The following is a 23,799-nucleotide window of genomic DNA, read 5'->3' on the forward strand; positions in this document are numbered from 1 at the left end:
CAACTCGAGGCTGTTTCCTTTCACCCTATCGCTTGTTACTTGGGAGAAGAGACCAACCCCCACCTCACTACAACCTCCTTTCAGGTAGTTGTAGAGAGCGATAAGGTCTCCCCTCAGCCTCCTCCTCTCCAGACTAAACAGCCCCAGCTCCCTCAGCCGCTCCTCATAAGACTTATGCTCCAGACCTGACTAAAAAGAATACCAGGAATCATCTATCCTAATTTTGACCAACTATATGGGAATTTTTTCTCCTTAAAAGGATCATACCCAGTTAAGGTAAGAATAAAGGTATGGAAGACAGCTCCCATCTTTCCAATTTAAAGTTTTTTCAGAATCTGCCTCTCTGTATATTTGTATTGTGGAGCATTTACTGCTATGTGCATTCAGCTGCCTATTTAAATAACTTGCTTTACTCCTCATCTGTAAGTGCCATGCCCTACTCTTCGGTAGCCAGGAGCACAGGACAGCTTATAGGTATCCAGTCAGATCATGACATTTTCTTCAATGTCTGCACATCCTATCATGTGTATGCAAGTATCTCCAGAAAAGCAAGCTGAAATATAAGTTGCTGCACCTCCTATCAAGAATAAATCTCAAAAGAGATGAAACTTTGAGGCATTATCCCTGAATATTTTTTTTTAATAAGCTGAAGTCTTAATGTTGTCTCTAAAATGGTAATTGCGCATGCAAGAAAATATCTGTATGGCGGCACCCGCTGCCTAAGGCTGGAAACCCTTGAGTCATTGTGCACCTCACTAACTCTTGTTCTTACACATGGTCACTATTGCTGTATGTCAGATCACAACCATGCCAGCAGTATTCTTTAGACAAACAAGCCTTACTCCTTGTCTTTTTGAACTGCAAAACAGAAGGGCTGGCTCCACCACTACTTCACTTCCTTTCCTTAAAGTGTTCAAGATCAATACCGCTAGACTAAGATCACTATGCAAATACAACTGTCTACAATTAAGCTGAGCAAATTAAAAAGTGAGATTTATTTAGACATGAACAGTCACATTAAGGCAAACAGTAACTATCCAGGCTTCCAGTCAACCAAACGGATACTCTGAAGAGTTGACTCAAGTAGATTTTCATATCACATCGACAGTCTCCTTAAACCCTCAAAGTAATTACAACTACAGGATATTCTAATCAACCTACTTTCCTATTTTTTTACTGTGTCTTACTGAAGCGTTAACTTGGCAGAAAGCTCATGGTTTGCTTTGCCAGTGGAGTTTGAAAAGCCAGGCCTCAATAACATTCAGAGAAGTGTGATCTCTTCTCTATCTACATTATTGACAAATCAAAACTTCTGCTTCAAACAGTTCACAACCTTCATAGGCTATTCAGAATCTAAGAGTTTATGTATTGGGCAGAATTAGGTATCATGCTAGTTGTCTTTGTTTTAACTCTAGTAGGATGTCTTTTTTTTTTTTTTTTTTTTTAACTTAAACTTTCTCACAACATACTATAGAAGAGATTATCATCAAAATAATGAAGATGACAACATTCAACTTTTTAGCAACCTGGATCACCAGGTGTGAGCAATTTCCTCAGTGTTTCAGGATGCTCATTCAGCCCCACCATCGTAATTTCTTTCTTTCTCACCTTGGTAAATTTGTCCACTGACAAATTTTGAACCTATAGTTTTTAACAGAAGTTTTTTTCCTTACAAAAATATGGGAAATTTATTCTGACTTCTCCCTTCAATAACTGAAGAAACAAGAAATTACCCTCTTAAGAATATTCATATTTACAGCTACAAAATACCGGGGTGGGGAGCGGGGCAGGAATCCAACAAAGAGCCTTCTGCAGAGGACACATTGAACACATTCTATAGCCATTGAAGTAAAAGAGTTTCAATGTCTGAGAAAGTTCTGGGTGGAGCACATACTCAATTCCTCAGATAAAAGAAAATTTGGTACACATCTGTATCTGTTCAACCAACACTAAAAATCATTAATTCCTTGACTGATACCTTTCAGAAACACAACTGATTCACACTGTGCACAGAGAGGGTACACATTCAAATACTGAAAGAAACACTGCTGGAAGAGAAAGATCCACTACTACCCCTCAAATGGTACTCACACCTATGGACTTAAGAAGGGCAGAGAAAAACACTCATGAAAATCCAGATAGTCTAAAGATGTACTGGAGAAGGATGCACTGATAATTAAACTGTTAAGAGGCACTCAGAGAACAAAAATTTTTAGGTAGTAGTTAGAGATCTTGATAACCGTGGAGGAAAAAAGAACAAGCAGTATATACTTCTGAAGAAGTTCTGGGGCCAAGGGGGGGGGGGGGGGAAATTCCTTCAATAAGCAGAAAGTAAATATGGATGTGTGCAAGCTCTAGAATAGAAGATCAACAGTGGAAAAAGTCTCTCTCCATGCCTGATGTTTTATACTGATTAACTGAACAAGCAATGAAATTATTCATATGACAACTTTGAACAGTTTTACAGCTGCAGAACTAATGAAAGTCATCAAATGTGAGAAATTAGAAGTATTTGCAGAATAAGGGTAACAGATTTATCCTGACCAGGGGGAAAGAAAGTACCTATCTTCTTTCAGACCAAGTACCTATCTTCTTTCAGAGCAAGTGGCTAATCTAACTAGCAACATGATTTTAAACTAGGATGGTGTATTTTGTTATCAGTTCTATAATAATTGCATGAATCCTTTTTTACATGTGGAAGAAGGACACCCTGTTCATGGGATATCTTTTTTTGGATATCTGTTTCCTAAATTACCACCCATGCTGCATTGGTACTCTAGTGAAAGCGATGACTGGCAGAGTTATTAAAAAAATGTTTACTTTCAAATATATGAGTTAATCTCCTTTGTAAGCTATGGAATTTAACATACACCAATACTTTTAAGAATGTTTCTGTATTTCACTCCTGCTTCACAAAAAATTCAAGGAGCAAGTCTCATGCTACTAAACATCAGAATTTCAAATAATCTCTAAATCTGTTCAATGAAGTTTACCTTCAGTCTCTATCTAAAATCTTCAAATACTGTCAGAAGTACATGATAAAATTAGCATCTGTCCTGCTTCTAATTTTAAAAGGTTGGTCTAAGTTTCACAAGACTAACCAAGATTCATATTTTTATTGTTCTGTATCTGAAAACATGCTGGGGTCCTTAGATTAACATGAATAATTTATCATATCTCTGTCAGCAAACCTAAAATGATGACTTATTATGATAGCATGTATTCACATAAATTCAAGCTATTATATTGTCTATGAATAAACTAGCTATGCATATAAAATCTAGTATGTTCTGGTTATTAAAAATTTGAAAGTAATAAACTTATATTTACAGAAACAACTGTTTGAAAAAAAGGAAATATGGTACAACAATCCACATTATACTGTGCTGTTCACAAGTGTTGCAATAAAATTTCTTATCAACAAGTACAACTACTTTAGGAATGTGGACATTTTAAGCCCTTTCCCCCTGCAGATTCCTCTATACATAACTAGCTAAACTTTGACAGAAAACTTCTTAAACCTTATCAGGTATGTTCCAGAGTTTGAAACTCCAGAGTTCCCATTTATTCAATAAATCAAGAGCATCTCTTTATGTTATAAACCCACTAAGCTTCTGTGTATGATCAAAAACATCACTCCTCACAGAGTGAAAATAAACTACAACTGTGGTTTCAGGCCATGCTAATTCTGAGATGTCATTCCAAAGAGAGTTAGGAAAATGCCAAATTTTCAAAAGCTAACCCCTACCAACTGTGTTTGATTACTCCCAAGCTTTCTGAAATGCTTCTTCCTAGCAAAAAATGTGAACAAAAACCAAGCATCTGCCTTAATTCTGATGAATTTCAACACATTAAAAAAAAAACCCAAACCAAACTAAATTTAAAATACAAAGTCATAACTTTAAATTACAGACTAAGTCCTATACATGTGGAGGAATAATCCCATGCACGAGTACAGTCTGAGGGTTGACTGGCTGGAAAGCAGCTTTGTACAAAATGACCCGAGGGTCCTGGTGGACAACAAGCTGATCATAGGCCAGCAAAGCACCTTTGCAGCAAAGAAGGCCAAGAGCATCCTGGGCTGCATTAGGAGAAGCATTGCCAGCAGGTCCAGGGAGGTGATCCTTCCTCTCTACTCAGCCCTAGTAAGACCACAGCCAGAGTGTTGGGTCCAGTGCTTGGCTCTGTGATATGAGAGAGACATGGGCATCCTGGTGCAAGTCCAGCACAGGATAGTGAAGATGATTAAGAGACTACAGCATCTGACCTAGGAGGAAAGGTTGAGGGAGCTGGGATTGTTTAGCCTTGAGAAGGTTCAAGGGCAGGTCTCACTAATGTGTATAAATACCTGATGCGAGGGAATAAAGAAGACTGAGCCAGAGTCTCCTCAGCAGTATGTAAAGAATGGGTAAAAGGCAATGTGCACAAATTGAAATACCAGAGATTTTGTTTAAACATATGAAAAAAGATTTTTACTGTAAGAGTGATTGAACACTGGAACAGGTTGCTCAGAGAGACTGTACAGTACCCACCCTTGCAGAGATTCAAAACCTAACTGGACAGAGTCCTGGGCAAGCTGCTCTAGCCGAGTCTGCTTTGAGCAGGCATGTTGGACTAGACCATCTCTGGAGGTCCTTCCCAACCTCAGCTATGATCTGATTCTGTAAATGGTTGCAATCCTTCCTTATATTTTTCCGATCAGCACATGGTGGTGAGAAAACTGAGGGGAAAAAAAAAAAAACTTAGCATCTTTATGAAACTACAAATAGTGGGAGAAAACAACTGTGGGAATAATTCCACTGACTAATGCAATCACACCAGGTATAAAGCCAAATAACTGGAATTTGATTAAAACAAAAATACTCAGCATTTATTCCAATAGTCCCAAAGAGGACCAAGTATCAAAAACCTTCATGCAAGTTTATGTTTCTTGCCAAAGTGGGATAAATTTTGTACATCTACTTACCACCTGGATAGTTTTTATTCTTTGGTACCACTGGCAAATTTCACTTCTACCTTCTTTCAAGTTGCTACCCAGAATGAAGCAGTACTATAATGGGAACTGATCTCTACTCAGGATATTATTAGCATCTGGACAAGATCTTTCCTTCCATCTAACACAGATCTGTACCCAAACTATTTCTACCAAAGCTCACATTTGTAACAAGGACAGAGTAATATTAAATTTGGGGTTTAAAAAGTTTTTTCTTGGATCTTAAGTAATATTTTATTTCTACCCAGTGGTAAGCTGGAAAATTAAAAATAAGACTTAATTGATGATAGATTTGCAAAGAATGCAAACAGATAACATATTTATGGCAGAAAAGAAGATCTAAGAGTTTTGGATGGTGTTTGTAATCACTAACTCCACTTCTCAAATAACAGGATCAGAAATAGATGACAAAATCCTGCAAAGTGACAACAGAACAGAGAAGGCATTTCGATTATCTACTGAACTATCTGTGCAGATGAGATCATCTAATTGATCTCCCGATTCATAACTGGATATACTAAATTTAAAATGTTCTCTGACCATGTTTCAAATGAAATGGCTATCAAGTACAAGAAAAGATGTATAAATACTGAAATAACATGACTCAAGTGAACTATCTGCCACAAGACCTGACAAATAACTTAATGAAAAAAGCAGAGGACTTATAGCTCACACTATAGGACATAATGTTTAATAGATCATTTCATATTTTAAAATGAAAACCTTACTACACATATGTTTTTCGAGGGCAGGTAACAGCCTTTCACCCTCACTTTCCTGCGATAATGATTTTTAACTGAAACATAAATAAGGTTATAAAGCAGTCCATCTCTGACAAAATGATAACTGACTACAGTACATATTGTAAGATTAACCTCTTTACCAAAAAAATAATTCCTTATTAATATAAATATTTCTAAAATGTGTGTGCTCCCCTCAGAGTATAACAAGCACTGATGCCTTCTGGAGCTGGTGAAGGCTAGTGGCAAGCAAAGCTAATCTGACTATGAAGAGTGGGATACTAACTGAGCAAATCTGCCGATAAGCACTCTACCAGCTGAGTCTTAAAAAAAGGTTAAAACATTATGAAGAATAAAGAGACATAGTTAATTCTAGGAAGTGGCAACAAAGCACAGTCCCATGGCACGTTAATATCATGCACCAAGTTCTGGGCTACGGAAGCAGGACTCTCTGTCACTGAGAAGCAGCTATCATTGACAGTTTGCATTTTTGCTGTGCAGGTTTTCATGTCTCAGAGGTGAGGGGGATCTCACATGAGATCTCAAACCTCCCCACCTTTACAAAGTATGCCACACATGACTTATAGCTGTTTACCATCTAAAGATTTAAACAAGTAGTTTGAAGTACTATGAAGTTGCCATCATTGAGATAGATGGCATGACTTAAGAGCTGCAGCAATGGATCAGTAAGTTCTGTTTCTGCCACTAGCCTTGTTGGATCACTTTACATATTAGTTTGAACACATTTTGTTGTTACTATCTTCTGTCCTGTCTGGATGTTCAAATGCAAAACTGGGAAACTTCTCTTTTTCGTCAAAAATGCTATCTCCCTAAACTGGCCTCTGTTCAGTGATAGGATAGTACAGATTTAATATTTGATGTATTATCAGCACACATTAGCCTGCATATCAATGAAAATGTACTTGATCAACCACCAGATTTTAAAATTTACTACAACTCCTATTTTTACCACTTCATATATTTAGAAGTATCATACAACAGTGAGTTAGTTAACTCTTTAAAATATATTTTCAAAATAAATTGATAAATTACTCCCATAACTTATATGAGAGAACTGGGGGAAAAAAGGCTGAGCAACCTACAGGAACTCATACAAGACCACATAATATTTCCGTACATAACCAGAAGTAGAGCTTCTGATCCTTGTTCATACCTCAGACCACTCTACTGGGTTTTTTTTGGAGGCTATGGTACAACTTGAAGGTCTATTTTCTCACATCAAAAGCTCTACTCATTTGCTGTAAAACACGATGTACTAATTTCATGTGATACCTAACATTGAAAAAAAACCGTATCAGAAAAAGTATGACAATGACTAGCATCAGTATTTTAAGAATGAATGAATGTTCGTGTGCTTGTCAAAATGCCAAGCAGAAGTGTTAGCACCTGCACATGTCCATATATTGGGAATTAAACCAAGAATGCCAACAAAAGCCAGATGCTGTCTTCTTTTACACACAAATATTTTTTCAGACATTGAGTTACTTTTCCTTTTTCAGAAAGGTAGCAAAATCTGTAATACTGAAGATTCAACAACTGGCTACTACATTTACAACAGATGTCTATATATTCAGCATTACTAACAGCTTTGCTATTATTTGCTTCAAAAAGGCTGCATAAATTACATACTTTCTACCTTAGCTGTGATTTTATTATGCCCCACCAAATTTTTCATCCACAATCTTTTTTACCCATTTTTTAGGCAGATCAATACATTGTTAATGTGATGATACTCATCTAATCATGCCACCTAACAAAGTATCTAAAATTCTACTTAAATTTCTTCCAAAGAAAAGGCAAAGGAAAAAGCTAGTTTGAACAGTTGTTTGCACATTCAGTATTTATGACAGGAATCTCACATGACTGGTTGATAGCAGCAAGTTAGAAGGTTTAGCTCAGCTGATGCCAGCAGTGAGGGATGGCCTTGAAGAAATTCCTGTTTGCTGATCAGATCAATCACAGAACAGAATGTAAAAGAGGATGAGGCTCAAACTAAATTCATATTTCCATCTCTTTGCAGAATGGGAGAGGAAGAACTGTACTATAAAGCATCATGCACAGCTATTACCAAACTTGCCAAAGTGTTTTTTTTACATAAAGTAAATTTGATGGCTTGGCATGCTATCAATTTTCACTTGAAGCTACTCAAAGATTCAGTAGTAAGTAGTCAGATTATGTAAGAAACTATCTTTGAACATTAAACTGCAGGAAGCAACAGCACAATCAATATTCTGTCCACAAACAAACAAGAGATTCCTTTCAATATGTCTGAAATGAAAACAACTGAATAGCAGTCACGTGAAGCAAAAAGGACTTCATTATTTACTGGATTATCATCAGTGTGCTAGGATAAAGTACACTGTGTATTTTGCAAGTCTTGAAGGACTTTATAGGTATATCAATAAGCTACAGTTGATTTCTAATAAAAAACTTAGTACTAAATTTATTTTTAAAGAAGTTTTATTAACTTCTGCATACAGTTGCACTGTGGGGAACAAATGAGTTTGTACTTTTTAGGCATGTATACCTTTAAGTAGCTCCAATTACTCTGAAAGCATTGATGAACTTATGTAATTATCAGGATAAGCATGATTTGATTATAAACATAAGTAATGAAGTAATGAAACTGTTACACTGAATTAAACATCTATTCTTTTGTAAAAAGTATATGAAAATGTATCAAGTGAGATTACTTCATCGACATAGACACTGAAATCACTGGACATAAAAGAAGGTGAGAGAATTAGGATTTGTATCAGGCTCTCTGATAACACTAATTTAGAATCAGGAAAGTTGACAAGAAGAGAAAAAAAGAAGTAAAAAATAACAGTCATAACTATTTAAATACAGTAATTTTGTATAGTAAATATAGTAATATAGTATATGCTTACATAAACTATATATAACAAATACAAAATACATGTATTAAATTTCTAGAAGTATGTAAGAATACTACAGAAGTAAACATATATATATTTGTTGTAAGAGGGACATAGTAATGGTGGGAATGGGAAGTACCAAGAAAAGATGAAGAAAATGTAAAGTCTAGATATGAGCTGGAAAGAGAAAGGGCAAAGAAAGGTGGGAGAGCTGGTAGAAAATTAGAGCTCTCTGTTATCAAAAAAAGCAAGTGATGAAAAAATGAGTAGAAGAAAAGTGGAGAAGAGGTTCTTGTTAAGAGGCATAGATCGGTGGCAAGCACCCAAAAGAACCAAACTCAGTATGACGCTATAGAAAACCTGAATTCCTGTACCTGTCATTAAGTCTCTACCATATGTCTACCGAATGCCTATGAGAAGCAAATCTATGTACTTGGGTTTCTGCTTACTGCATGACATATCATGTTTGTTTCGCCCCTTTTGTTACACACTTTTAGAAGTAATGCAGCAATTAAAACCATATGAGCAGAAAGTGTAACCAGAACTACACTCAGGAACAGAAAAGTCAGTGTGATTTGACACACAAAGAAGTTCTTTCTGTTGCAGGGGAAAAAAAAACCGTAGCTTTAAAGCCATGTATGCTTATGTTAGAGATACCTAACACCTAAGCACAAAAACTATTAAAAATGGGGTAAGAAATAAAAAGAACCACTTTGAAAGGAAAACATAACAGAAAATGTGTAAAGACTGTAGTAGGAAGAGAAATTGAAGAGAAAGGCTTGAAAACCTGCAGTTTTCTGGTCTATTCAACAACTACCAGCTTTCCTTCCAACAGTTTCTCACTTTAAATTAGTAAAATGTTAGCATTTTCTGCACCAAGATCTTGATTCATAGAGTCAAAGCTGTCTTTAAAACAAGTATTTTGAGCCCAGTGTTCTCTCTCAAATTTTCATGCTCCATGGAGAAGCAAAAATATTCTCTGGTGAAGATCTGTGCTAAATAAGTTAATTTATCCTTTGAGAAAAATCTTCAATGTTCAGATTCTAAAATCATGTTAGAAATTAAGCATGCCACAGAGGACTGTATAATGTTACCAACATGATGTGGCTTATAAATGATACTAAAATACCTGCATGCATTGTTATAAATCCACTGAGGAATTTTAATAAATATGACTCAATTCACACTAGCATATTCTTTGTTAAAATAACAAAAAAATTCCAAGATGACTCTACTTATGTGAAGGGACAGAAGATAACAGAATTAGCCAGCAACATAAAATAAATAGCACACCATCCTAATTTCATGAAATAGATTATTCACATTATAGTGAACGCTGTTTCTCTACTACAGTACAGCTTGAATGACATTTTCCCAGCATCTCATTTTGTCCTTTTTGACTTAAACCTACAAGAGTTGTTTTTCCCCTCACTTCACACACAGGAGATTTCTGACAATCAAAAAAAGCTGACACCTATAGGTACCGATGAATGCAAAGTTACAGAAGGACAAAAAAAAAAAATTTCTGCATTGACTTTACTCAGTTTAATTGCATATCATTCAACCCACCGTTTCTTGCAGGGTTTCTAATGGCATAATATTTTTTTTGTTAATCCAAATCTTAGGTGTACTACTGGCTACAAAGCTGAGTGGGTTGTGCTAGTTATAAACAGCTGATGCCACTAGGGTGGAAATGTTGTCCAAAGACTGACAATTGCCCAAGTTTAGAACTCTATTAAATCATTCCACATCAAACTAATGAAAGTCTGTTTCAGTGGTACCTCTCTTTCCTTACAGTATGGACATAATTATACCAGTTGAGCACTCCATTTGTTGTTCTGGCTTTTTACCATTTGCTTGGTTGTTTTTTTTCTCCCCCAGTTATTACAATATATAACTTTTTGTCCTGAACCAAAAGGGCCTGGAACAGTTATTTATAAATCTCTTACAGATTTTCAGGAGACTCTCAGGAGCCAGTATTTTCACATGTTTGATAAATTCATGTAATTTCTTCAGATTTTTCACCATCTTCATTCATGATTTTTAGAGTTTGTTCTGTGTTCAAAGGAATGTCAGTATTTAAAACATCCAAGGAAGAATGATCTCATTAGCTTAATTAACTTCTTATAGACTTGATAAGTCACTGCACTTTAATGCAAAATCTGCCACCACAATTAATGGCTGCAATCAGGCATTCACTTTACATTAAGTATTCAAGGAAATTTTATGCATCTTACAGTAACTCAGTGGAGAAGTCTTGTCCCAATGGCACAAAAATCTGAAGTGTCAGAAATTGCTGGATCAGTCCCACTAGAAACAGGAAAAAAATTAAATACACCTGCTGTGTGTGTGCAGATGCACATTTCACCATCAAGCATTTCCATTTTGTACGATACAGCTATGCTCCTGCAACACTATTTCCCAAGGTTCACCCAACATATGAACACAAGAAAAACCTGAAGAAAACCAATTCAAACTGCAATAAAAGTGTTGTTTTAAAAGTCCCATCTGTGGCTTTGGTGGAATTCTCATGAAAATAAAAGGAACCTTTTTTTTTTTTTTTGCTTACAATTCTACATTGCGTTCCAAGAGCATGTAGACACCAAATATCCCATAGGCGTTATAAAATAAAGTAATACTTTCCCATCAAGATTAACTTATAATCATATGAAACTTGCGTGCACATTTGTGACAATGTACACCTGATTAAACAACTTCAAAAAAACCTTGGGTAAAAACGCAATCCAGATCATGACAACAATGCTCAGTGGAGGCTTCTGATTTCTAGAACAATAGCAATGGAGCTTAACTGAGGGAACAAACACAAGAAATCTTTCAGGATTCATGTAGCTCCCTATCAAGGGAAAACAGTACAAAGCTGTCTGAATTGAATTGTATGTTGTTTTCTTAGTTATTCCATCAGGGAAGGTATGGGCTGCTCTTCATTGACTTTACAAGACTCAACAACAACATTAGCTCCTCTTCTAAAGAATGCCAGTTCAGAACTTCCTGCTTTTGTGGGTCAAATGACACTTTAAAATTTCAAATTATATTTGTATATATAATGTATTTTATTTTGGAAGAGTATTCAAAGATTGCAGTACAACTCAAGAGATTGTATACTTAACATAAATGAAATACTTGAAGTACATACACCTTAAGAGAGGAAGAGACAGAGGGAGACAGAATGGTAACAGATAGAAATTTAACCGTAGTATTGCAGCACTAGCTAAAGTAAATTTGAAACCAAACTATTCTTAGCAGGGATAATCTACAACACTAATTCTCAATCCTCATTTCAGGCTGTAATAGTTTATCATAACATTGGCAATAAACAAATTAAAGTTGGATTTCTCAGAAAGATACATTAGACTAACATTTATTATACTGAAGATAACAGTAAATTTCTTCCATAAAATTCAGATTAATCTTCAAGGCCTTAGTGCATGACCAGACTATACAATTTCTTATTTATTTTTTGTGTTTGTTTGGAAAAACTAATTTATAATTCTATACCCTGCATGAGAAGTATACTAGAAGATTCCCGTTTCATTTGACTAAAATCACCTTCTCAAGTTTTCTTCAAAAGGCAGTTAATTCTCAGCCAGCTCAATTCATTACTACAAGCCTTATAAAGTACAATACCCTGCAGTGGAGTTTACGGCATAAATTATGATGATTGCTGTATGCTCTGAGAAACAGAGTGCTTTGATTCTGGTTTGTTCTGGTGTAAGTAATAGACAAACTGGGGAAACACTCCATACTACCCATCAAAGATTGATTACAAAAGTGCTGCTGAAATTTGGGTGTAACTTCCTTGTACTGCTAGTGGTTATTTGATACATGTAAGTAAAAATACTTTAAAAAGTAAAACAAGAAAGGGGACAGGAACCTATTTCACATTCTGTAATGCCAATAGAATTATTGACTTTAGTAAGTGCTGAATGGAGTCAGAAGTTATTTGCCAGAGATCAGCCTGTAGCAGGATCAGGTAGGGAAGTGAACCTAGCAGCACTAGGACAACATGTATCAACAAGGATCTTCCCTACAGCACTTACTTTAATATGGCATTTCTATACCTTTTACTTACTAAACTGACCTGCTAAATAGTTAATGAAAACCACTTCGCTAATGCTGAATTACGCTCAAAGTAAGGGAGAATAATATAAGTTTTACATTCCAATACGAGACTGATTTAATAATCAGAACACCACCACAGACATTTAATTTTTTGATACTTACAGGTTTGTCTAGTTTCCTTTGGTAGCTGCATTTTGTTGATTTGACTGCTTCCTTCAAGTACAAAAACAAAGCCTTTTACTTCTTTATCATATTCCTACAAAAAGGAACAATAAACAAACACAAGCATCCTGTTAGAATTCTTGTCCTCACAACCAACCATGCTACTAACATGCAAAGCTACTTTTTTTTTTTTAAATCACAAATGGCAGACATCACTGCAAGTATGGCAGTAGTTTAGATATGATGGTAATGGTAACCCACAGAAATATGTCCTTTACTTGCATGTTTTATGAACAAACAATGCTGACAAACAGGACTCTCAATCCAATGGGCCCAACTCAATCCATTAGTTATCAGAATAGCAAAATAACTTTCTAAACATTTAAACTATGAAATTACAATGCAACCAACCTAGTCTGCAAGCAGGCATAAAGAACTAATTTAAGTAGTCATTTAGTCTGTCATAATGACAGAACTGCAAGTGACAACTCCACTGTCAGGGCAAAGCCCTTACTATCTTCTAATTTTAAGCTTCATTCAAATTTTTCTGTTTCATACTCTAGGTTTTATAAGTTTCTTTAAAAACTTACTTTCCATATAGCTGATGGATTGCCAAAAATCTTCCATTTTGCTCCTGGGTTCTTGCCTTGAGCGCTGAATATTTCAACAAATGGGCCACCCTGTGATAAAATGGTTTAAGGATACATCATCCAACCAAATGTTCAGCACTGAGTCATCAATGGTCAAGATGAGTCCATAAGAACAAGCCCTCCACACAGTCAGTATTACTGATCAGTCAGACAGCAGACTATTAATAAACAGCTTCTAGATTACTATAATGTAGCAATCCATATAGTCAATATTTGGCTTTACTAGAGGATCAGACCATAAAATTGAAGGAATACCATGGAATATTTCAAATTATTTTATTTATAATGTCATTCTCTAAAAAGCAAAATTATTGTAAAAATTCTAAAAACATGCAGGAGATCAGTAATTTATATTTGGATATGATTTATTTCTACAACTCACCAAATGAAGTGAGTTTTAAGACATAATGCTAAAAAAATAAACACTGTTGCAGATTAGATGCCTTGTCTGATCTCCTATAGAAATGAAATTTATACATGTCCTGGTTTTGGCTGGGATAGAGTTAATTTTCTTTCTAGTAACTGGTATAGTGTTATGTTTTGGATTTAGTATGAGAATAATGTTGATAACACACTGATGTTTTCAGTTGTAGCTAAGTAATGTTCAGACTAAGTCAAGGATTTTTCAGCTTCTCATGCCCAGCCAGCAAGAAGGCTGGAAGGGCACAAGAAGTTGGGAGGGGACACAGCCAGGGCAGCTGACCCAAACTGGCCAAAGGGGTATTCCATCCCATGTGATGTCATGCCTAGTACATAAACTAGGGGGAGTTGGCCAGGAGGCACGGATCGTTGCTCGGGAACTAACTGGGCATCGGTTGGTGAGTGGTGAGCAATCGCATTGTGCATCGCTTGTTTTGTATATTCCAATTCTTTTATTGTTGTTGTCATTTTAATATTGTTATTATTATCATTATTATTTTCTTCCTTTCTGTCCTATTAAACTGTTCTTATCTCAACCCATGAGTTTTACTTTTTTTCCCCAGTTTTCTCCCACATCCCACTGGGTGGGGGGGAAGTGAGTGAGCGGCTGCGTGGTGCTTAGTTGCTGGCTGGGGTCAAACCACGACAAGACAATCTGTCTCCACATGTATGTCAAGACATTTCCCGGTAACTTTCCTACTAGTTATCAAATTCCAGCCTGATTTGACCAGACAGTCTGGGAAACTCACAAAAATTTACTCTTCTGGGCCAATTTAAGTGGTCTTGTAGTAGTAGATCTAATCCTACCAGTATCACCATAAAAAGGTAAGGGCTGTACTCATGCTGCAGCCTTCATGGGGAATCAGAGAATTAATACCAGAAAAAGATTATTAATGCCCCTGTCAGGTAAAAACGCCTTACACAGAGCATGTGCCCTATTAGACATCAAAGAATCTAATCACAAGCTCTTGGGGAGGTAGGCTTTATCACCTCTGTTTAGGGAATTATTTGCTTCAGTATTTTTTCCATTTCATGTCACAAAAAATGTGACATCTGATGTACTCAGCCTATAGTTTGATAAGCATTTTTTCAGCAGCATGGTTGACCTAATCAATCATTACAACTCTGCCGCTCCCTTCTCATTCCTAGTTGCCTGCACTCCCCAATTCTCTTTATGCTCAGCTGCCCAAACAATTGCACACAAGTCAGAATAAGCAAGAGGGGTGAGCAGTCTTGCCAGCAAAATAAATGCTCTTCAAATTCTGCTTTCAGAGAACATAAATTCTGCACTGTATGTGAATTAGGTATTTTCCTCTGCCCACCCACACCTGGCAGCTTCCAGTCACATGGCTAAACCCCAGTGACTAGACTTGGTAAGTTCTAAGGAGATTCAAAATGGCATTCCATAAACTGCACTCAAAAAATATTTTTTAAGTTAATAATGGATAAAAAAAATATGGCATACTATCAATTTGAAAGTTATCTGATATATTTAAGGACTACAGGATCAAGCTCTTGGAAAGTTAAGGAAGATTCTTAACTGCCAAGTTGTTTGTTAAGATTTGCTACAAGCATATACAAGTGGCTTTTTCTCCCATATTTACAAATACATTTTATTAATACTGCAACCCTTGAGTAGGCCCTGATTTGAGGTTAAACTAACTGAACAGGTTAAACTAACATAAACTGGACATGACATGACAAAATGCTGAACAAACACTGATGCGAGAAGATGACCAAAGTTACTTAGTGCCATGGAAGATGGCTGGATCTCATGGGTGACCGGTGGGAATTAAGCAAGAAACTGTCGAACTCCACAATATATTGGAGAGGAGTATGGGGCATCTTTTGGGGAGCACAATCTTGCAAAGCTAACAGCACCTAGGCAACAGTATCAGAAATACCATATAAACCTGAAATAGCCTAGGTAACAGCATCAGAAATACCGATTTCGGGTACAGATGTAGCACAACTGGGACCAGTGGGGAAAAAGTAATTAGGGTGCGTTGCTCTCTTGAGAAGGGACTGGTGCAGAGAAAGGGAGGCAAAGCATGGTGAAGAGGAAGGCCAGGAAACAGTAAAAGGAATAACAAGGTTTGCAAATGATGTGACTAGTGTTGACACAACCTTGTGCTGGACTGAGAGAATAAACCAATCTCGCTTTTCTGATTATACCTTAAGAGTTGGGCCTGCTTCCGTGACTGGGTGGGAGCCTATGGTGTGCCTTCCCTGGCCCACAAGGGTAAAGACAAACAAAAAGCCATTGGTAACACCACGCTGGTGTCCATTCTAGACCTGAGAGCATTAGCAGCTACCCACTATTTCATAACATCTCTGTAAAAAAACTGAATAATGAAACATTCCAAAACATTTCTGTAACTGGACTTTTTGCCCCCCAGAACAAGCTATTTTAATTGAGTTCTCTCAGAGGTAAAATGAAAGAGGGTAAAAAATAAAGCTATTTCCATTTTACCTGATACTGATTTTTGAACATCTTCCAGTTTTCACAGCCAACAAATAGTTTCAGCTTCTCAATCAGTAAAGACACTTACAGACTACGCTGAAAAAAAAACAAAAAAAAATTTATATAGGATTTGACATGAAAAAATCCTGTAATGAAACCCCACCACATTTTAAAAGATATGAATACTATTATGAAATACTTTTCATGAGTACAGAATGTATATCAACTGCATCAGAGTGCTACCACAAAGGAATTAAGATTAAAAAAATATTAATATTGACACTGTCTTGGAAAGTGTTCTCTTCATGCATCAAGTACTCAGGGCTGCCTTTCCTTATATTCCAAGTAAAACTAGTAATTTTATGTCAGCCCTTATTTTTATCAATGAAGGCTTTCTCATGCTTTAAAAATGCTTTTTAAAAAAAAAAAATCATCTTTAATACACATTTTTTTTATCATTCTTTGTTATCAAGTGCCCACTGGAAAACATTAGAGTCCATTAAAGAGGAGCTTAACATTTAATGTAGAAAAGGAGAAACATATGGAACAGCTGCAATAGAAACCACTCCATCTAGAGATATTTGGCAGAGACTTCTGAGACAAATTATCTTCTTTCACATTCAGCATTCTTCTTTGAGGACGATTAGTATAAGACTCAAACCAAGCACTTCAGTTATTTGAGGGATGCTAAAGTCAACGTGAATTAAGAGATGCGTGCAGTTGGAGAATCAGAACAATAGAAAGTGCAGGGACTGATACTGGAAGCCTCCCACATCCCTCTTTGATCATAATGAGTGTCTGCAATTTCACATGAAGTCAACAGAAAGTAAAGGGACCCTGAACATAAAAAGGTAGTAGTCAATCTCCAAAGACAGGAAGAACCAGTCACAAGAGACAACATGCACCTTCACAGTGAAAACTGAAAGTACTTGTCAACTCACAGAAAAATCCTTTCACAAGACTGTGTCTCTCATTTATTTGATATACTTTGTTTATGTTCATTGCTTCAGTTCAGGCACAGACCACTTAAAGAATTAAATTATTTTTAATTACTGGATTTTTTTTTTTGAGCCTGAAACCATTTTCTTAACAGATAAAAACAGTATGTTGACCAGGAGAATATAAGTATAGCTTCTCATAAAGAACAGTTTAGCTCTCAACCAGAAAGTGACAAAAAGTTTTATTAAATTTTATACAAAGACATATGACTGCAAATGAACTAGATATTCATTGACAATATGCATGAGTTCATACAGAATGTACACATTTAAAGGATTAGAGCAGCATTCTATTTTTAAAAGTATATAATCATTCATTGAGGAAAATATGATGAAATTTTTTGATTTTTAACCACAATTATTTCAATCAGCAACAATTATTTTAAGTCTTAAAGTTGCCTGTAAATAAAATAAAAATGGAAAAAAAAAAATCAGCTATTAGAAATTTTTTCCCATGTGTTGCCAGAAACATTAGTTCATTTTAAAATTTTTGATTGTAAGGAAAATGAAATTTAGAAGCCATAGCACTTGTAACAGGCCTATCAAAAACCATGATTAGTATTTTGATTGTATTACTTTAATACTACCACTGCACATCTAACACACCAGTTGTATTATTCTGCATTTTAGACCATTTTCTACACAAATTTCCCACTTGTTCAGTTGGCATAATTGTTTTTCTAAGAATGACTACATTAATAGCTATATTGAACTATTCTAAATTATGAACTAGACATTTTAGAAATGCCTTTTAGAGAAAGCACTTCTAAAGCAAGTGTATTATTACTTCCTTCTGTACATATTCACTTTACTTACAGAGCAATTGTTTTGGAAATAACAGTTCGTTCACTTTTTTGCCTGCAGCCCTATCTTAGCTATTATCTACAGCCTTTAAACAAGCCAGAACTATTCAAAATTGCATGATTCATGTCCTAGTGAGAAGTAGTGGTACCATGGAACTAATCTCAGAGTGACCTACTGTTTTGATTCACTTTGCCAGAGCTAAATGTGAAGGACTGGTAGTGAGAGAGGCAGAAGTCATGCCCTCCTACGGTACATATTTACAATGAGTGTATTACTGTAACTTACATGGTAAGCCACTTGTCCTTCTAGGACTAAGGATTTCACCATCTTCCAGTTTTTATTTCTAATTAATTTTAAGTGAAGGAGGTGCAAAGAAGACACTGCTTTTTCCTTGGAGCAATGCCCTTTTACTTACTTTTGCTCTAAAAATCAGTTCCAGGTCTGCCAAGCGTCATGCACCTAACATAACCCTCACATATTTTGCAGTTCTGTTATGCCTTATTAGATCTCAGGGAAAAATATTATGACTAAATAAATGTGAGGGATCCTGATAGAAGAGTCACTGTATGAAAAGTATAAAGTACTGAGACTGAAAAGAATGACTCATCTCTTTCAGAGACTACTACTAATATTCTGGTCAGAAGTCCTCTGCTGACTGTAATCATACCGTGTATTTTGGAACAAACATTTAGTGTGTAGTATGTAGAGGCCAAGTTTCATCTTCATTACCCCACCATCTTCCAGGATGGAAAGGCTAAAGCTACTTAGCAAGGTGGACAGATACAGTATTTGCAGACACTGCTGTAGTCAGAATTACACGTCATAGAAAGTCATACTTCATTTTCTGCACTGTTCTCTCATCAAGCATACCTGGCTTTCATAAGAGCCAGTCCACTAATGGCAAATCATATAGGGTTTTGAAGGAAGATGCAAACAGCTCTGCACACAGTGCAAGTGGAAGCCATCTTGATATATTAACTTGGGTTCAATACTGTGCTAATACACTTTGCCTCTCAGCAGTGCTTATTAGCTTTGGCTTGACATCACTAATTTATCTCCACACAATATTGTATGGAAATAGTTCTCAGTTGGCTCTGAGCACAGAAAGAACATATGTGCACTGGTAAAACATCATGAAGACACACACCTATATCACACAAAAAACTTCTGCTACTGATTAATCCTTAAATTTAAGTGGAGGAAGCATGCGTCTGAACTGAAAAGTTCTCATTCAAATGATATGCTTAAGATAGAAAAGATGATCAAATAGTTAAAGACTTTCATAATGGATCACAGAAAGGGTAGAGAGATATACGAAGAGATAACATCTAGGAATTATGTGGTAGTAAAAAGAAATACAAAAACTGTGGGATGATGAACACTTACTGAAGGACTGGAAATCTCATACCATCACTAGAAATCTTCATATTTCAAATTGTCAAACAAAGTTCACTCTACGATATGGCTTAAAATTTGTCACCAATGCAGTTGTTTTTTAAACTGACATACATATGGGCAAGCTAGGTTATTTACTAATTTGTAGAAACTATTTTATACACACTCAGAAAACTGATGACCCTTGTAACTATCAAATTCATAGCAAGATGGCTCTTCCTAACTTTGTGAAAGGTAAACTAGACCCAAAGTTTGTAAGCATTTGTGTTGGGACAACTGGTTCATACTACAAAGCTGACTACTGCAAACACGAGTGAAATGTCAGTTTGTTTTTCTTAAAGGCAAAAAATACTGCAAGTGACAATGCACTGTATTTTTGCTCAAATATGGCTTACTTGTAACTTCCCAATTTCCATTAAGTTACTACAAATGAAGACTAGAAATTGCCTTTGCTATTAAGATTGGTAGCTACTAAAAACATTAAGTGAATGACATATTTGTCATGTAATTACTGAGATAATATAAAGAGGTGCTTTCATTGTGCATCAAGGATTATTGTCTTTAGTTATAGTAACCTATGCTTAAAAACAAAAGAGAGAATGGTCTGGAAAATTGATAGTTGCAATATTTTCCCCCTTTTCATCTCTCCTCCTCCTAGCCTCTCTAGAAATTCTAAAAATCAAGTGTGCTTAAAATCCAGAGGGACTATTTTAGAAAAATCAACAACATCTTGAAATAAAAGTCCTCAATTTTTTGCATATTTGTCAAATAAATAGATATTTTATGACGTCTTTATAGAATGCCATAAAGTACCAGTTCTCTCACTTTTCAGTCATGGATCAAACTTATTTTTTTATTGCCCTGAACCATGTACTTTAGTACATCTGTCCAACTGGAAATACAGGCTTAAAGTGTCAGTCAATGACAAACCATCAAGAATATGGTTTATAAAGTTAAGCAACAATGAAAGATATTTATCTTTGGAAGAATAGATTCCTATCAGGTTCTACCTTGTGATGTCCTGATTTGTGCACTACCTTTGATCACTAGTTTTGCAAAGTAGCAGCAGTCCAAAGGGCCCTCTAATACTTCCATTCACTCAAATCACTTAGGACCCTGCAAAAATACCTCCATCCTACGATAGATATCTGCTTATGTGTATTTTTTCTCCAAACTACAAAGTTTCACATTCAAGTATTTCAATAATATTTTGTGTTTATGTAGCCCCACGATTCAAACAATTGGTCCCTAGTAAGTTACAAGCAAAACAGTATTTCACAAACTATAAATGCAAACAGACCTTCATGCTTCTTTAAATTACTTAATACTAAGCACTGTTCTAACCCCAAAAGGGACAGGGATGGACAGACTCATGCAGTCCTAAAAACCTTCATAGCCACGGTTAGTCCCTTAACTTAAAAGGGACTATTTACATAAGTGTATGAATACATTTTTCTGATCAACATCCCAGTGTTGAAAAAGCTGTGTTTATTTAAGATTTTCTCTTCCGAAGTCAAACTGTGAAGCAAAATGAAGTGAATTGCACCTACTACTAATTCGCATTGAAAAAAATGACACAAATACACTATTTTTGGCATGGAACATAGGCTTAGACCCAAGACTGTTAATACATATAACTCACCGTCACGGGCCCAAAGCCAGTGCTGATTTATGGGAGGCTGGGACACACCAGAGAAAGCAGTTCATCACTGATGAAGGGTTTTAGTATCTTCCAGACAAATGAATTCCACATATTGAATATTTAAAGCTGGGTTTGTAACACTGCTATATATTTTCTCAAAATACAAGTTAACGTAATAAATGGGCAGAAAGACCATTAATAAACTATAGTAAGACTACTGGTGTTCCTATGTGAAAGGCAGCACAGCCAGCCTTTACACATAACTCGCAGAATTAAGAAGGGGGGGGGGGGGGGGGGGAATCAAAACCAAGCTTTTCACTTTTATAAAAACTCGATCATAAACCGTATTGACACAAGGCCCACGATTCAAGCACAAGCATCCCCGCAGACCGGTTTCCCTGCACCACTACGGCGGCAAGGCTGCGTCCCCCAGCGCCGCACCGGCTCCCCCGCCCCTCCGCCGCCGGCGGGGCTCTCCCGTTCCGCCACGTCCCCACCGCCCGCCCGGGGAGCTCGGGCCCCCGCCGGGTCTCACCTGGGCGAGGGTGGCTGGGGAACGAAACCGCACCTACCGAGGGGGCGGGCCCAGGGCTCGCCGTCAGGCGAGGGAAGGCGGAGGCGGGCGGCGGGAACCGCTTAAAATGGCGGCTGGCGGGGCGTAGTTCGAGCCGTCAATCAATCATGGCGGGTGGCCGTTACCTGCGTGTAGCCGCGCCCTCGCCCGTTAATTCGGGTTCCATCGTCGGCGGCTTTTCTGAGGATGAGCGGGGTACTGATCTCCTGGCGGTGGCCGGACTGCCCGCGGGCCACTAAGTGAAGAAAACCTGGCCAAAGGTGGCACAGAAGGCTGTGCTGGCTGGCTCCCTCACAGGGTGTTCCTCGGGGCACCCAAGGCGGAGGGTGGCCACGTGAAATGGCGCTGGGGCACCCAGGCCCCGTGGAGGTGTTTTCAAGTGCAAATGTTGCTGAGAACTCAAGTCCTGAAACACGTTTGCATTTACTCTTTAAAGCTTCATTGTGTAAAGTGGGGTTTTTTTGAAAAGAATGTAGGAAGCTATGAGCCAGAGCAGCCACATCAAAGTCCTTGGTTTTTAAGGAATTTGAATGCACTTACGGATGTGGCATTTTTCTCTAAGAGAAGGAAATGAGAAGGATGTGGCATTTTTCTCTAAGAGAAGGAAATGAGAAGGACAGCCCCATTAGTTTAACAGCGCTGTAAAGAAAGAGCAAACACCTCCTGATGGCTTCAAAAACCTCTGGGAAGAAGGTCATGGGGAACCAATTTGATCCTGGTATTTATAATGAGATACTAGTCAAAGATGACGTTTCCTTGAAGTGACAGCTTATTTGATCACAGCATTTCTTTGTGAAAGTTTGTAGTCTTTTCTCAAAAAAGTGATGGAATACTGTTTTCTTCCTCAAAGTGCATCTTAATGTTTCTACAAAGAACAATTATTAAGAACCCTTTAACCCATCACAGCATGATGAAATACATGAACTGAAAATGCTGAGCCACCAATGGGTCCTGCCGTGTCTTGGCCCACCATCACCCTGTTTACCTTCCTTGCTTTTGCTCCTGAAAGGTACTGTCCTGGTTTTGCCAAGGAAGGGAATGAGTTAAATCAATTATAAGGTGTATTTAGCTCTCTCATTTTACCTTTGGATTTTCAAAGAAATCACATCCAGTGTAGTTTTATCATACACTGGATTACACTGATTAGAGTTCTTGGGTACTGGAGATAAGGAAAACAATAATGCTAAAACTGAGTTAGAGGTTATTAAATAAAAACAGTTAATAGAACCAGGACAAAAGAGAGATGATGATAGCAAAAGAAAGGTTAAAAAACTATTGGGGAGTTCTGTAGCTAACAGAAACTACATAGTTCATTATATACTGTTTAACCTGAAGCCATCTTGAAATTTGTTACACATAACTCTGTATCTAAAAAGCCCAAATCCTTTGTGACAGGAGTTATGCTAAGACCTGAGGAGTTAAGAAATTCCAGTTAAAAACAGAGATTTTGGCTGAGGAGCCTAAGTTACAAAGGCATATGAAGCAGCCAGCTGTGAGTGTAACATGTGGAAGCAGCTACCTGCCTGCTTAGGGCAAAACTGGGCTGCGCAAGTACCCTTTGCCAGCTGCTGGAGAAAACTGGTTTTAGATGTACTGTGAAGGGAAATTTTTTTCCTATGTTTCTTCCAGTTTACAGAAAAAAACATATCATTTGTTGTAGATACTATGACTCAAAAATTGCAGGTAAGGTAAAACTAGCAAGGAACCTTCTGTCATTAAATTTGGCCCATCTATGGCCTGAGCCCATTGTACTTCCAAGGTCTGGTTTGGAATTATGGTAATGTCGGAAACACTGTAAAAGTAACGATCAGACAATCAAGATGTTTGTTATACTGACTTCTTTAAGGTTGTATCTGTAGATCGGCTGCTGTTGGTACCTGCGCTGCTGAGTTATACATTTTTCTTTGGCTAAACATTTTAGGCTGCTGTGCAGTGTACATCTGCTAAAGCCCCAGAAAGGTATGATGAGTGTTAAGC

The 23,799-nt window shown here is 37.0% G+C and overlaps 1 protein-coding gene across 9 annotated transcripts in view; it reads right to left on the minus strand.

The window, feature by feature from the left end:
* Positions 1-22,052, minus strand: part of CFAP20DC (CFAP20 domain containing) — a 90,141-nt gene extending 68,089 nt beyond the window's left edge. For 3 of the 9 annotated variants that reach the window (XM_029996315.2, XM_029996309.2, XM_029996317.2), the window contains exons 1-5: positions 21,249-21,765; positions 16,419-16,505; positions 13,466-13,555; positions 12,876-12,969; positions 10,871-10,943 (exon numbers count right to left, since the gene is read on the minus strand). In XM_029996315.2, the coding sequence (XP_029852175.1) occupies positions 10,871-10,943; positions 12,876-12,969; positions 13,466-13,555; positions 16,419-16,439 (278 nt within the window). In that variant the 5' untranslated portion in view covers positions 16,440-16,505; positions 21,249-21,765. The other 6 variants (XM_029996314.2, XM_029996310.2, XM_029996313.2 and 3 more) reach the window with 6 other exon arrangements.
* Between the last annotated feature and the right edge of the window lie 1,747 nt (positions 22,053-23,799).

Source organism: Aquila chrysaetos, chromosome 20 (assembly GCF_900496995.4).
Source record: "Aquila chrysaetos chrysaetos chromosome 20, bAquChr1.4, whole genome shotgun sequence".
NCBI lineage: Eukaryota > Metazoa > Chordata > Aves > Accipitriformes > Accipitridae > Aquila > Aquila chrysaetos.